General features: G+C 41.0%; 1 protein-coding gene and 1 long non-coding RNA gene across 7 annotated transcripts in view; both read left to right on the top strand.

Moving 5' to 3' along the window:
* Nucleotides 1–3827, top strand: part of TMEM247 (transmembrane protein 247) — a 59611-nt gene extending 55784 nt beyond the window's left edge. For 4 of the 6 annotated variants that reach the window (XM_071806099.1, XM_071806098.1, XM_071806097.1 and 1 more), the window contains 3 exons: nt 846–1079; nt 1585–1869; nt 3396–3827. In XM_071806099.1, coding sequence (XP_071662200.1) covers nt 987–1079; nt 1585–1869; nt 3396–3605 — 588 coding nt within the window. In that variant the 5' untranslated portion in view covers nt 846–986 and the 3' untranslated portion in view covers nt 3606–3827. Of the gene's footprint in view, nt 1–845; nt 1080–1584; nt 1870–3395 lie in introns of those variants that run through there. The other 2 variants (XM_065834091.2, XR_011738254.1) reach the window with 2 other exon arrangements.
* Nucleotides 3828–6772: 2945 nt separating this feature from the next.
* The window catches only part of LOC139827542 (uncharacterized), a 44740-nt gene continuing 39272 nt past the window's right edge, over nt 6773–12240 (top strand). The window contains exon 1 of the long non-coding RNA XR_011738253.1: nt 6773–7151. This is a non-coding gene — a long non-coding RNA (uncharacterized lncRNA). The remainder of the gene's footprint in view (nt 7152–12240) is intronic.

Raw genomic sequence — 12240 nt, 5'->3', positions numbered from 1 at the left:
GTCCTGGCCTTTGAACTGGGACAGCTGCTTACAAGTTTTCTGTATGGAAATCCCGTGATGAGGAGACTGTTGCCTTATGCATAGCCTGCTACTTGCCCTGTCATTGGACATCAGTTACCCATGGTAATCAGCTTGCTTTAGTTTCTTCCTCTTCTGCTCCTCTTCCTCAAACCCAGTAACAAACAAGTCAGTCATCTTATTTGCCTAAATATTTTCTCAGATGTGAAATCTATGCCTTATATCACTTTTATGAAGTGCAGCAAGTACTGTGAGTCTGGAAATAAGATGTTAAGCTCTTGGTTCACAAACTGTCTGCCTAGCTCCAGTCAGTTAAAAGAATAGTATTGACTTCTAGCTAATGACTAGACATACCCTACAACTTGTGATCTGACTATGCTGGAGGGAGTAAGAAACTCCCCAGTCTAAGACAGATTTTCTCTCAAGTTTTATTTCCATGAAAGAAAAGGCATCCTCTTTGACCTGCAGGAGGATATTGATTATTTTACATTTTAAAGATGTGTGATACACTATTCTTACTTCATGGGTGCCCCTAGCTGACTCCATGGGTTACTGTAAACGGAATTGCTGACAAATTCTCATTTTAAAAATCCTACAAGTGAGATTTTCAGATCTACCTAGAGACCCATATCCAGTGATTTTTTAAATTCATATCTAGGCAAGGAATATGACGGGACATAAATGAGAGTTAAGCCCCTAGCCACTTTCATATAGGCTCCAGTATGCCCTGTGTGCATGTGCCCACACTGTTCTCAGAGTCACTCCTTTTCATATGTATGGGTCACCTGCTTCATTGTTAGCACATAGATATCCTCATTCTGTTCTAGAACATCCCTGGAGATGCTTTAACATCAGTGGAGGTCTCCCATGTTGACAAAGGAACTCTCTTTGCTGAACACTAGGAAATAGAAGGAGGTTTAGAAGGACTCAGCGACCTACAGGGATCAGAATATTCATTCCAAACAACTATGGAAGAGCTTGAGGAAAATCAGGAAGATATTCATCTTACTTTACAGGAAACCCAGAATAATGACAACAAGAAGCAGCAGTGTAAAAAGATGGTAAGTGGAAGATATAATTCTTCCAGATATAAAACTGCAATGCATCATGTAACATGTAGATCAACCAGGAAATTGAGTGAGCAAAGGAAAGCAAGGATCATGAGACATTTGAATTACTTCTCAGAGGTGAAGAACCTCAATGCCTCCGATTTCATGGGTTAACATCAAGTTCACAGGATGTGAAATCCTTCTATTTGGTCAAAAGAGCCATAGTGGCTGGTTTAGATCAACCATGCCATAATATTTTTAGAAATTTCTTTAAATTTTCAAATCAGAAAATTTGTATGTAGTGGATATTTCATATTTTGTAACACAATATTCAATGGAAGATTTATTTTCCAACTCTAGGAACAAACTTCTTAAAAGGGAAATAACGGATATTAGTGAGTTGTTATACAAATATGTGAATTATCACTTGAACAAATTTTCAGGTTTTACATGAACATAATCTATTTTCATCTATAAGTTTAAATATTAATTTATCCTCCCTCTCTCCAATTTATAGCAGGGAGCCATCAGAGACATGACAATGTCATCTTTGATCTCAGAGAGCATGCCACATTTGGACATGAAGGGAGGAACCAGTGCTTTGCAGTCAGAAGTATCCAGCAGCGCAGAGGAGCTGGAACAGCTCTGTGACAAGCAGGACACAGTGACCAATATTGAGCTTGAGAGGATGCGATGGGATTTTGTGCTGGCGAAACTGAAATACGAACATGAGGACAATGAAAAGCAAAGGCTTCATGAAGAGAGAATGGAGCAGATCCATCAACAGGCAGTAAAAAGATCAGTAAGTAGGGAAAGGAGAAAGGGCTGAACACAGTAGAGACTGGAACATATGCATTCTATGTTAAGCAACTTGTAAGGTTTTGTTCTTTTGTGTGTTGAGTAGTACTGTGGCTTAGACTTGACTGGGTGATCTTTATAGCTTATATATATATACTTACTTGCGGAGAATGGAGTTGAACTATGGTAACATTCATTGCTATAAAATATATTGAAGAACAGTTAACTCACAAATTAAATTCATGACGTAAGTATCCAAGAGTTTATTTTTGTTTGCCTTATTTTTCCCCCAAACATCAGTGGAATTGCTCTGAGCACCGATTTGGTCTGCTTCCTGCTTTGACAGTGGGATCCATTTCCTGGCTTGGAAACTGTTGAGTGACTCAGATAACAAATACATGAACAAATGAGTGGATTGCAGAATCTACCAAAGTAGCACATTTTTTTTTTTGGCAATTAGTCAGATTTTGCAAGCCTGTGTTTTGTAGAAGCAGCTGAAGTAATAATATGTTCAGGCACAGGAGTCTGTTGTTGACAGCAGTCCAGCCTAGAATAGACCATTCTATTTGGCAGAGTTTAGCAAATGGGACAGCTGTAAATCTTGGTTGTCTGGGCTCTTTCTGATCACACTGGCTGTCTGTGGGCCTGACTCTCTTCCAATTTAACACAATTTATCACTGGACTGAGAGAGTAAGAAGAGTGTCTGAATCTAAATCATCAGTGTTTTAATGGGACCTGCATGTTTATCTTTTCTTGCATGTTCTGTACTCTAAATCAGGACAGGATAGAAGGATGTGTTTTACACAGTATTTGTAGCATTTGTGTGGTGGTTATACATATGAGCTCAGATCATGCACAATAACGGCACCTGGCTAAGCACCACAGAAACCCTGAAGTTTTTCATATGCATATGTAATTTTTTTTCTATATAGCTAATCCATAGGCCTGGATAGGATCTCACGATTATGTGAAGTAAATGGCATTCCCATGAAATCAATGAAGTTATGTCAGAGAAAAACAGATGAGAATCAGGTCCAATATATGTTTGACTGACATGCATCTGGACTAAGGAAATGAACTACTGAATTATCTTTTTAAATTAAAACTTGAATGTTTGTCTATGAACACGTATAAATGTATGAGAATGGCCATGCAGTGAAAAAACACAGGCAACAGTTTGTGCCAAAGTTGTAGAGATAGATACACAAAAGCCTTACCCTGGGCGTGCACCTACTTCACATGAATTGCTTTGAGAACCTGCATATTTATTCTTGCAGTAATTTTGAGGTCACTCACTTAATTTTAGCGAGAGAAAACCTAACCTGTGTAACGGATGTGGCTGGGAATATGACACCTATCACTTAACGCAGTGTAGCTGATTCGCCTTCAGTTCATGTGGTGGTTTATCTCATATCAATTTCATATGAACCAAGTATGCCAGAGGAGTAGTGTGCTCAGAGAAGCACAGGGCCTGGGTGGGAGTGGAACATCACCATGTGACATAATGCATATCTTCTCCTTTTTCCACAGCTCAGCCAAGCACTCCAAGACCTACTCCGGCCCACAAACCAGTATGCCTTGTTCCTATACTGCTTCATCATTATTCATGTTGTTTACACAGTAAAGGAGCTGCTCTTCTACTGTCTGCAAGCCCATTACCTGTTCTGTTTTGCTGTTGTGCTCTTTTTAATTTTCAAAAATATGTTCCAGGTTTACAAAAATAAGAAAAAACGTTCTTAAAAAAGGCAGCATATTGTACACTTTTTGCCCCTGTTTTCACTGCTTCTTATTAACTTGTCCTCACTACACCAATCATACATGCAGGATTTCAGCTCTTGTGTATGCACAACAGCCTAATTATGGAAAACTAATTTGTTTCCTCAAGAAAATTGTGACTACATTACATCATTTGATTTCATGCTGTCTCATCAATGTGTTTGACATCATTCAGGGGCATTCATCTCTACAAATAAAGTTGTATGCAGTAAGAAATAATTTTGGAACGTGTTCTTTCTGTTTTATCTCACCTCCTTGGATTAACACGGTGACTTGGGCTTACTTACAATAAATTATCTCAGAGAGGTTTCAGAGGTGGATTCTTTAGCTTGGAGGAATGTGCTCAGGAGAATTTAATATCCTGTTATGTGTTCAGTGCCATGCACTGAGCAGACACCTCACTTTGGACTAGGGCTGTCTCTGCCTCTGTCTGTCCCCTCCGTCCTGCACCATCCTCTGTAGTTACACACAGTTCCTATCAGCAATAGACCAGCAAGTGTTCTTTATGATTGTGTTTTCTGAAGTATTCACTCTGATAAGGAATGATATCAAATGTAGCCCCAATAAAAAGACATTTTGTCTAGTGAGGATGTGACTAGACTACTTTTCTGTTCTTCCATACAGGATATTTCCAGCAGAGAAAAGGTGAAGAGTCATCTAACATATGGTATGTCAGGTTAGAGTAAGTGCAATCTTATCAACCTTCTAGTGTTGTTAGAATCAGAGCATAACTCGCCCGTATGTCCCCATGCACATCTTACTCTGTTTTATTTAAGTGTTGTCTCAGTCTGCCTTCTCTTTTCATTGTGTATTTAACAGGAAGATGAAAACCTAAAGAATATCTGATAGTCAGGCTGGATATGAAAAAAGAAGAAAAAGAAACATTCAGGTCAGGGTGAAATGAGTGTAGTCTAACCCTACTCGTGTTATCATGTGTCTGTAGTAAGTCTGACCTCAGTCATTATGATAATCTTTGGGCACCCAAGGGGCAATGTGGTTCCAAAACCAATTCCACGTACCAGGCTGGCTGAATCAAGGCAACAGAGAAATGAGTATCTCAGATCCAGTGGTAGCGACTGGGTAGTTTCCTGACAGTGCAGAACAAGTGCAGAGTGCAAGGTCCTCTTGCATTTCCACAGCCTCTGTATTTTGGAAGCGGTGGAAGGTTACAAGGAGGGTCCACTGGACATTTACATAAAAATCTGCAGAGGATTGAAATGAACAATTACATAATCTTCCTGAAAGGAAATTTAACCAGGTAAAGTGAGGTTGCTGGCTATAGGTATGATCTACATATGCAGATTTAGATAACTGGATCAATCAAAACTAAGTAGTTGAATAAAAACTTTATCCCGGCGGCCGTTCCTCTTTTTCCAGAAAAAATTAGCACTAGCTCTCGCTGAAATCCCGGGCTCACTCAGTTCCTTTGGAATTTTTGTGGAAAGTAGTGACTCAGCTTTTATTTTTTTACATGACTTAAGAGTAAGCCCTGTAAATAAACTGCTTTCAAATCTGTGTTTTTCTCTCACTGAAATCATAAGAATGTCATCTGGACAGTTGAGAGAAGCCTGTTTTTTGTTTTCTGCTGAATCTGTAAACACTTACTGTAGATAACATGTATGTAAACAGATAACATGTATATAAACATGGTTTGCAATAGCACAAGCAACTTCAAATACTTCTCTTTATTGTTTGTAACTCTTGGGTTGTAATCAATAGGAAAGGTTCTATCAACCTGCATTTAACATTGCTGATTCAAATGGCAGCTAGACTTGGTCAGAGATGTCAGACCCCTGCAAGCATTAGTTTTAATACTCATTCAATACTAACTTTTAGGGAGGATCAGTAGTCTTTTGCATTTTATTCACTGTATACAGGAGGTAATACTAAATAGTCACCATACACACATATTCCAAACACACAAATATCCCCAAATTGTAAATTCAAGGAGAAAAATAGGCTAGCCATTCCCTGATAGGTGCTCTCTGAGCCATTCAGGGTACCTGTGCTATGGTTTTAAATTTATTCCCACATTGCTAAGAGCTTGGGTTTGGGTTGGTTTGGTTTTGTGTGTTTGTTTGTGGCAATTTCTGCATAGTTGCCTAGCCTCTGGGAGCTGCAGCTCAAAAAATTGTTGAAAATAATTGTTGATAAATCCATGAGAAGTAGCAATACAGCAAAGAACAAAAAAATCCAAGCTCGTCCCTAACTGCTTTCAGGTCCTTCCAAGTTCTGATCAGCTCTTGCCCTTCACTGAGGTGTCAAATACACCCTTTTGGGTTGCCTGGCTGTGCCCTACACTCTTACTTTACAGTAGTAGGCACACTCACCACAAAGCCTATGGTTTCATGTGAAACCACAGGAAACTTGGTGGTTTCAGCTATTTTAAGCCTAAAAGTAGGCAATATTTTACAGAGGGTTTGATTTCAAGAGTTAACCACAGCAACTAAAAAGAGCTTTTAACCCTCAAGGTTGTTGCATAAAGCTATTCTAAAGTTTCAGAAGCCACTATGAAGAACCCCAAATTAACAACTGAGAAAACATCATAATTCCTGTGGGTTTTGGCAGCTAACTTGAGATTTATGAGTATCTAAGTATGGAATTACTGATCTTGACAAAGCAGGTTTTCTAATTCACGTACTAGTCAAGGCTACATTTCACAGCATTTATCATTCTCCCAGAGGGAGGCTGGCTGCACCAAATGAAAGCGCAAACTTGCAAGTGAAAGGACAACACCAACCCAGCAGATAACCAAAACTCGTTTCGCGTTTAACAACTTCATTCTGGGACCCCCTAGCCAGAAATTTTTCTAAACTTGAAAGTGGGGGTTTTTAGAAGGCTGTAAGCTCAGCTTTGTTGCAAAAAGTTTACAGAGGCTCTTTTCAGTTAATTGGTGCCTTCAGACCTCAGATTGGCATTTTGAGCCCAAGATGAGCTTCTATCTATACACAGGTTTAACAAACCTAATTGAAACCTTCCTCCTCCTCCCCCTCTTTTTTTTTTTTTCTTTCCCTTACGGTAGAATGCAAAGGAGATGAGATGAGGTAAAGAGCAGTGCAGCAGAAACGGAGATCTTGCCAGAAGGTCGCGCACTGTTTGCACTCCCAACTCTGCGCGGCGCAGCAGGTCAAACGAGCCCCAGCTGAAAGCGTTTAAGCACATCGGTGCGACCCTTTGCTTCCAGCCGAGCAAAGCCCCACCGAGCCGGAGCCTGTTGGCGTTGCGAGAGGGCGGGACCGGGCCAGCACGCCCTTTTCAACGTGTGTCTGATGCAGCAGCTCCCTTGGCTTGTCAGCGAGCCCCGGGTGACCCGGGGGTGTCCCGGGACTCGCAGCCGCGGCTGCCTGGGGAGCGCGACCCTGTGCCGGGAACTCCAGCCGCCCCAGGGCAGGGCAGACTGCTCTTTGGGGCAGGTTGAGAGCACGGGGAGTGGCAGCCCAAAGGACATCAGTGGCCACCCCGGGGAGCAAGGGACGAAGAAACCTCGGAGAGCTTCAATACAAGGCAGGGGTGAGTGATATGGGCTCTTCTGCAAGAGGAATTGGGATGTTAGGGGTGGGTTTTCGTGCTGTGAAAAGTATGATATTAATTTTACTTATTTGCACCTGTGCAATCCCACAAGAAGCATTGCTCAGATTAAGAAAAACCTGTAATAATTTGTTAAGAATGAGCTCCAAGTTGCAGTTATGAGGGGTAAGGTGGGATAGGCGGAGAAAAAGAAGTTGTTTTTGCTGGACCACAGCAGTGTCCCAGCTGCTTGGCAGTACCTGCGTGCTCAGGTGTGTTCCCTGCCACTCTGAGCCTGGCTGGCATGGGTGGGGAAAGAGGTCAATAAAAGCAGATGGTGGGACTCCTGTCCCCCTTGGTTTTATGGAGAAATTTGTCTGTGGCAAAGAGTTAGGTGCAGTTCTACTAGTTATATGAAGGGTTGTTGTTGCACTAGATCAGATGCTTTTGCTCCAAGTCTTTCTGTGACCGGTTTAAAGCCCAGTACCATGCTTGTTAGCAATCACAAGCAGCAAACTTCTAGGCATGCTGTATGTACTTTAGGTTTGGGAAAAGTGGGGAGAAGGGACTTTTGGGTGGTCTGATATACCTTTTTAGATTAGCATAAGCTCCGCTAGAGAGGTTCTAAGTCCTGCCTGCTGCCTTCGGCTTTATAAACTGCTCTGTAAATCTTGTGGAATGAGGTAGGCTCCCAGTTGCATCACAGTTGGGGGAATGACTTCCTGATGTACAAAACTAGGGTGTGAGAAGTGTATAGTTTTGTATGCAAATGGATGGTCCTTCCCTTACAATGGTGGGAGGTGAGGCCTGGCTGGGTAAGTGTTTGCACCTGGGATGCTACTGATGGCAGCCAGGTATGGCTCTCAGTGCTCTTTATAATCTTCCATTTTCTTTCCAAAGACCCAAACCATTTGGCCTAAATTACAGTAATATTCTTGAATTATCCCTTTAGCTTGGCTTTTCTTTAAAAAAAAAATAAGGTGTTGGTAGTGCTGTGGTTAGGTTAATTAACTCTGCACTTTTGAGATTCCATTTTTCTTGTTTGGAGCTTGGGAACTGTAGTTGCTTAGTTCTTCATAGGCACTACTTCTTTCAAACTATTTGAAATACCCAGCCTTGGATGGGTCTTACTGAAATGGTCATTTGGCTTCTTAAAAGCCACAGGCTATTGATAGGTGTTGTTGCTTTATTGTTGTGAAGAGAATTTTAAAAGCCTGCCTTGATGCTTTTGTCCAAGGAACTTACCATGTAGATAGCTTCTCTGCTGCAGCCTTGTCCAACTTTCACTGAAACCAGTGAAAATCATTCTGTTAACCTCAGTGGTAGCTGGGTTAGCTGTTCTTGCAGAAGAACTGAAGAGTAGAGGCCAATGGGACAGTATGGCTGTAAAAGTCTCATTACAGCCACAAACCTTTCCAGGTATGTTCACTGGGCAGCAACTTTGATCTGAGTTGTTTGGTGTTTCCCATGGTGTTTTTCTGTTGGCAGCAGAAGCTGGTGGAATGTTTGTCAGATTTTTGAGTACTTCAGTGAGGGCAGTAAGAAAATAAGTCCTTGTTTGCTTTCTTCTGCAGCCTTAAAAATCACAGTAAATAATTTTAATTTCCATTAAGACATCTTTTCCCGAGCTCTTTTTTTTGTGTGTGTTCTGCCTTCAAAAGTCTTATTGCTGTTGTGGAAGTTCTGATATCCATGTGGGTTAATCTTACTGGAGGAAAAAAAAATGAGTGTGTGACAAATGAAATTAATGAATACGGACTTAAATGAAACTGTTCACCAGCATGAACAAAGATGGCTTCATGTGAATGCTTGGGAGAGAGACATAAAGAAAAAGCATGAGGTGCATATCTAAGATGCAGAGAGTGATTTTGGTTGAAGGAACAGGATTCACTGGATTCTCAGGGGTGAACAGGTCTGTGGTCTTTGCTATCTGTGAGGTGAAAGCAGGTGAATATCACAGCTATTGAATGTGATGATGTGCACCTGGACTAAGGGTCCTTAGGAGGAAATTCATGTACATGAATCAGAATCTTGTTACTTAGATAATTTGAAGCAGTACCATACCCACAGCTATTCCTCCATCCTAAGTTTGGTGTTTCTCCAGTGCTTGTGAAGGACAGTCTGCATCTGTCCCCAGTGCAATGATGCTCTGCATGGGTCCAATACAAGCACTGCTGCCCTGGTCTTCAGAGCTCTGGGTGCTGCTTCCTGCAAGTCAGCTGGTGTCTCTGCCATTAGCTTTGGTGTAAGTAGAGATAAATGGCTTGTAGGACTTCGGTGGTTTCCAACCAGGTTGTCTCCTGTGTGAAACCACCCAAAATGTGTTATTTTTCCAGGGCAACCACCATCAGTCAGCTGCTACTTAGGCTGGAAGTACCAGTCTCAAAATGATGGGTCTAAAGCATGGAGGGGTTGGAAGCAGTGGGAATTAGTGGAAAGTTTTGCTTCTTTCTAGAGGCTAGTCTGCTCACTGGCAAAGAAAGAAGCTACTGGACTGTATTTTGGGACTGACTTTTCCAAATGGCCTTTATTGGGGATTTGAAGACAGGTAGAGCAGACCCTGGTCTGGCATAGTTTTCTATCCCTAATTATTTAGCTGGTAAAGACTCAGAAGGAAAGGAATGCGTGGGACTGGTGTAGTCTAGTTGGCTGGTATGTTTTTGGTTTTGGTATTGCATTGTGTTTTGTGTATTAGTGTGTTGTTTGTGTTTTATTTTTGTTTTTAAGACCAAAAGAACCTTTGTTATAATTAAAATATTTGCAGTTTATATTTTTGCTGTGCTAGTATTTGGTCTTGCAGAGTCTGTGTGATTGCCTCTCATTTTGATCTTATTCAGAAGCAAGGAGAAGTGTTGTTGACAGCTGTAGAATTTATGGTGTATTTAAAGATAAACATTTGCTTAACTATGTACTCTTTTGTTGAACTAGATCCATGTGCAGAATGCTGTCTCTTTGTTATATTGTTTGTAAAGGGGAAATAGCATTTCCCTCCTCTTTGAAGCTTGTAGGAGGCTCACCTGTAAGTTTTTACATGTATCCAGCTGTTTTTTTTGGTGAACGGTGCTATTGAAACACCAAGCTGCTTAGATATGTACGGTCAAATGGGGCAGAAAAAAGGTGTAACAATAATTCCCTCTGTGAATCATCCCTAGTCCAAGGCTGCCCTCTCTTGGAGACATCAATTGCTGCACTGGGCACAGAGGGGTTCCCAACTAGAGCCACCCTTGCATCTTTACTTTCGAACTGACACTTGTTACATCTCTTTTTAAAATATTGGTTCTCATTTTGGAGGTAAAGCCAGAAAATTTCAAAGTAATTCAAGGCACTTGCTGCCATGTTCACCTCAGGGTAGGCAGCTGTTGTCTAGGTAATTCTTTTTTCTTCCCCACTCCCACCTTCCTTTAGAAACAAGGGAGGTTGGTGGAAAATTAGAAATAAAACAACATTTGAAAACATTTGCTTTAAATATAGCAAGGGTAGAGTTCCAAGCCACCAAAGGGATGTAGGTGACCAAACCTCACTGAATTTTTGGAGGTATTTCAGTATCCAAGTACCTCAAAAATCTTGCCCTACACTAGTATGCAGTGTCGTAAGTCTCCTAACTGATGATATATGGTTTTGAATTTTATACTACTTAAGATTAAAAGTAACATTTTTTTAGTAATCTGAGCAGGTCAACAAGAAGGTATATGGATTAAAAGTTATCTTTGGCTAAAGTAATGCTGAAATGTTTGTTTAGATTTAGCTAGACTGGCAAGTTAGGCTGGTAGACCTGTTTATCCAGCCTCATTCTGGTGCCCAGGACAGCAGATGTTTATTTTATTCATCTGTCAAGTTTAAAAAATTCTCCCAGGTGATTTAAGGTGACAAACTTGGTGTGATTGGTTCACAGAACACTCTCTTATCTTGCCATTAAAGGCTGTCTTGATAGTCTTTGGTGAGGAGCTGCTTGTTTGTTTGAAGGAGAAAAACATATTTGAACATGTCTGCTGTCTTGGGAGCTTATGCATTTTATTTTATGAAATGCTCCCGTGCTCCATTTCATAGACTATCATGAGGTCGGAGGGAGAGTTTCTTGCCCTGGTCCATGTTCCTGGCGAAGCCAAATATGCCCTTGACATTGAAAGTAGACCAACAGATGGAAGGCAGGCAGGCCTGCAGAAGGGAGGTGATCCAGAGCAGAGCTGTAGGCAGCTCGGTAAGACTATGACAGCTTAAACTGGCTTTCAGGGGTATCCTCTTGGAGTGAGCCTACCTACCTTTGGTTTGAGAACTGCAAAGGGTTAAATTAGCTTCTGGCTTGTCTGGGGTCATGTTGTATGTCACTTGTTAATGGAACACTGTGAAACTGGGATCTTGGGTCAGTGTCTGGGCTGGACAAGGATTCAGGCAAACCCTTTACTCACATGTTTCCAACAGTGTTCTTCAGCTCACTGAATTGGTAGGTGTTAGATTCTGCTACAGCAATTCCAATGGAGAAAATGCTTTTATTTTTTTTTTCCCAGGAGAACAAGTAAATTAATTCGTTAACTCTTGTTGGCTTACCAAAGTTGTAGCATCCTTTGAAGATGTTCAATTAAAAAAAGGGGTGTCCTGAATTTCTGTCTCTGACAGGGATGAAATAAGTTATTATATCTTCTGTGAACAATCGTTCTGCCTGTCAAGATTAGAAAATGCCTGTCTTTGGTTCTCTTTGCACAAGCTGATGTTTGAGAATGTTCTCCTGTAGTGGCGGAAGCATGTTCTTTCCAGAGCCTGCAGGGGGTGGAAAAATGTTATGACCTCAATCCTTAATTCAGAGGTGCTGAATTTGTAGTTGCTCTTATGGCAAGAGTTTTAAGAGGGTGCTTCCCTAAGATGTGTTAGACTTCCAGCTAAAGTCAAATAAATCTTTTAAGATTGGTTGTTCTCCCACTTCTTGGCTGACATCAGAATTGTAAAAAGTGCTGTTTTGATTGGATCCGATCTAGAATTGCTGCTGCAAGATTTTGCTTGGGTTTTTATTTTGTGTGTGATTCAGTTGCTTGTAGCTACTATGGTATTTCAGCACAGAAAATAGAAATACCTAGCTAGTCAGTTATCTATAGTGTTT

Source organism: Patagioenas fasciata, chromosome 3, assembly GCF_037038585.1.
Source record: "Patagioenas fasciata isolate bPatFas1 chromosome 3, bPatFas1.hap1, whole genome shotgun sequence".
Taxonomy (NCBI): domain Eukaryota; kingdom Metazoa; phylum Chordata; class Aves; order Columbiformes; family Columbidae; genus Patagioenas; species Patagioenas fasciata.
Note: the sequence above shows the minus strand (reverse complement) of the source record. Positions and strands in the feature narration are given on the sequence as shown.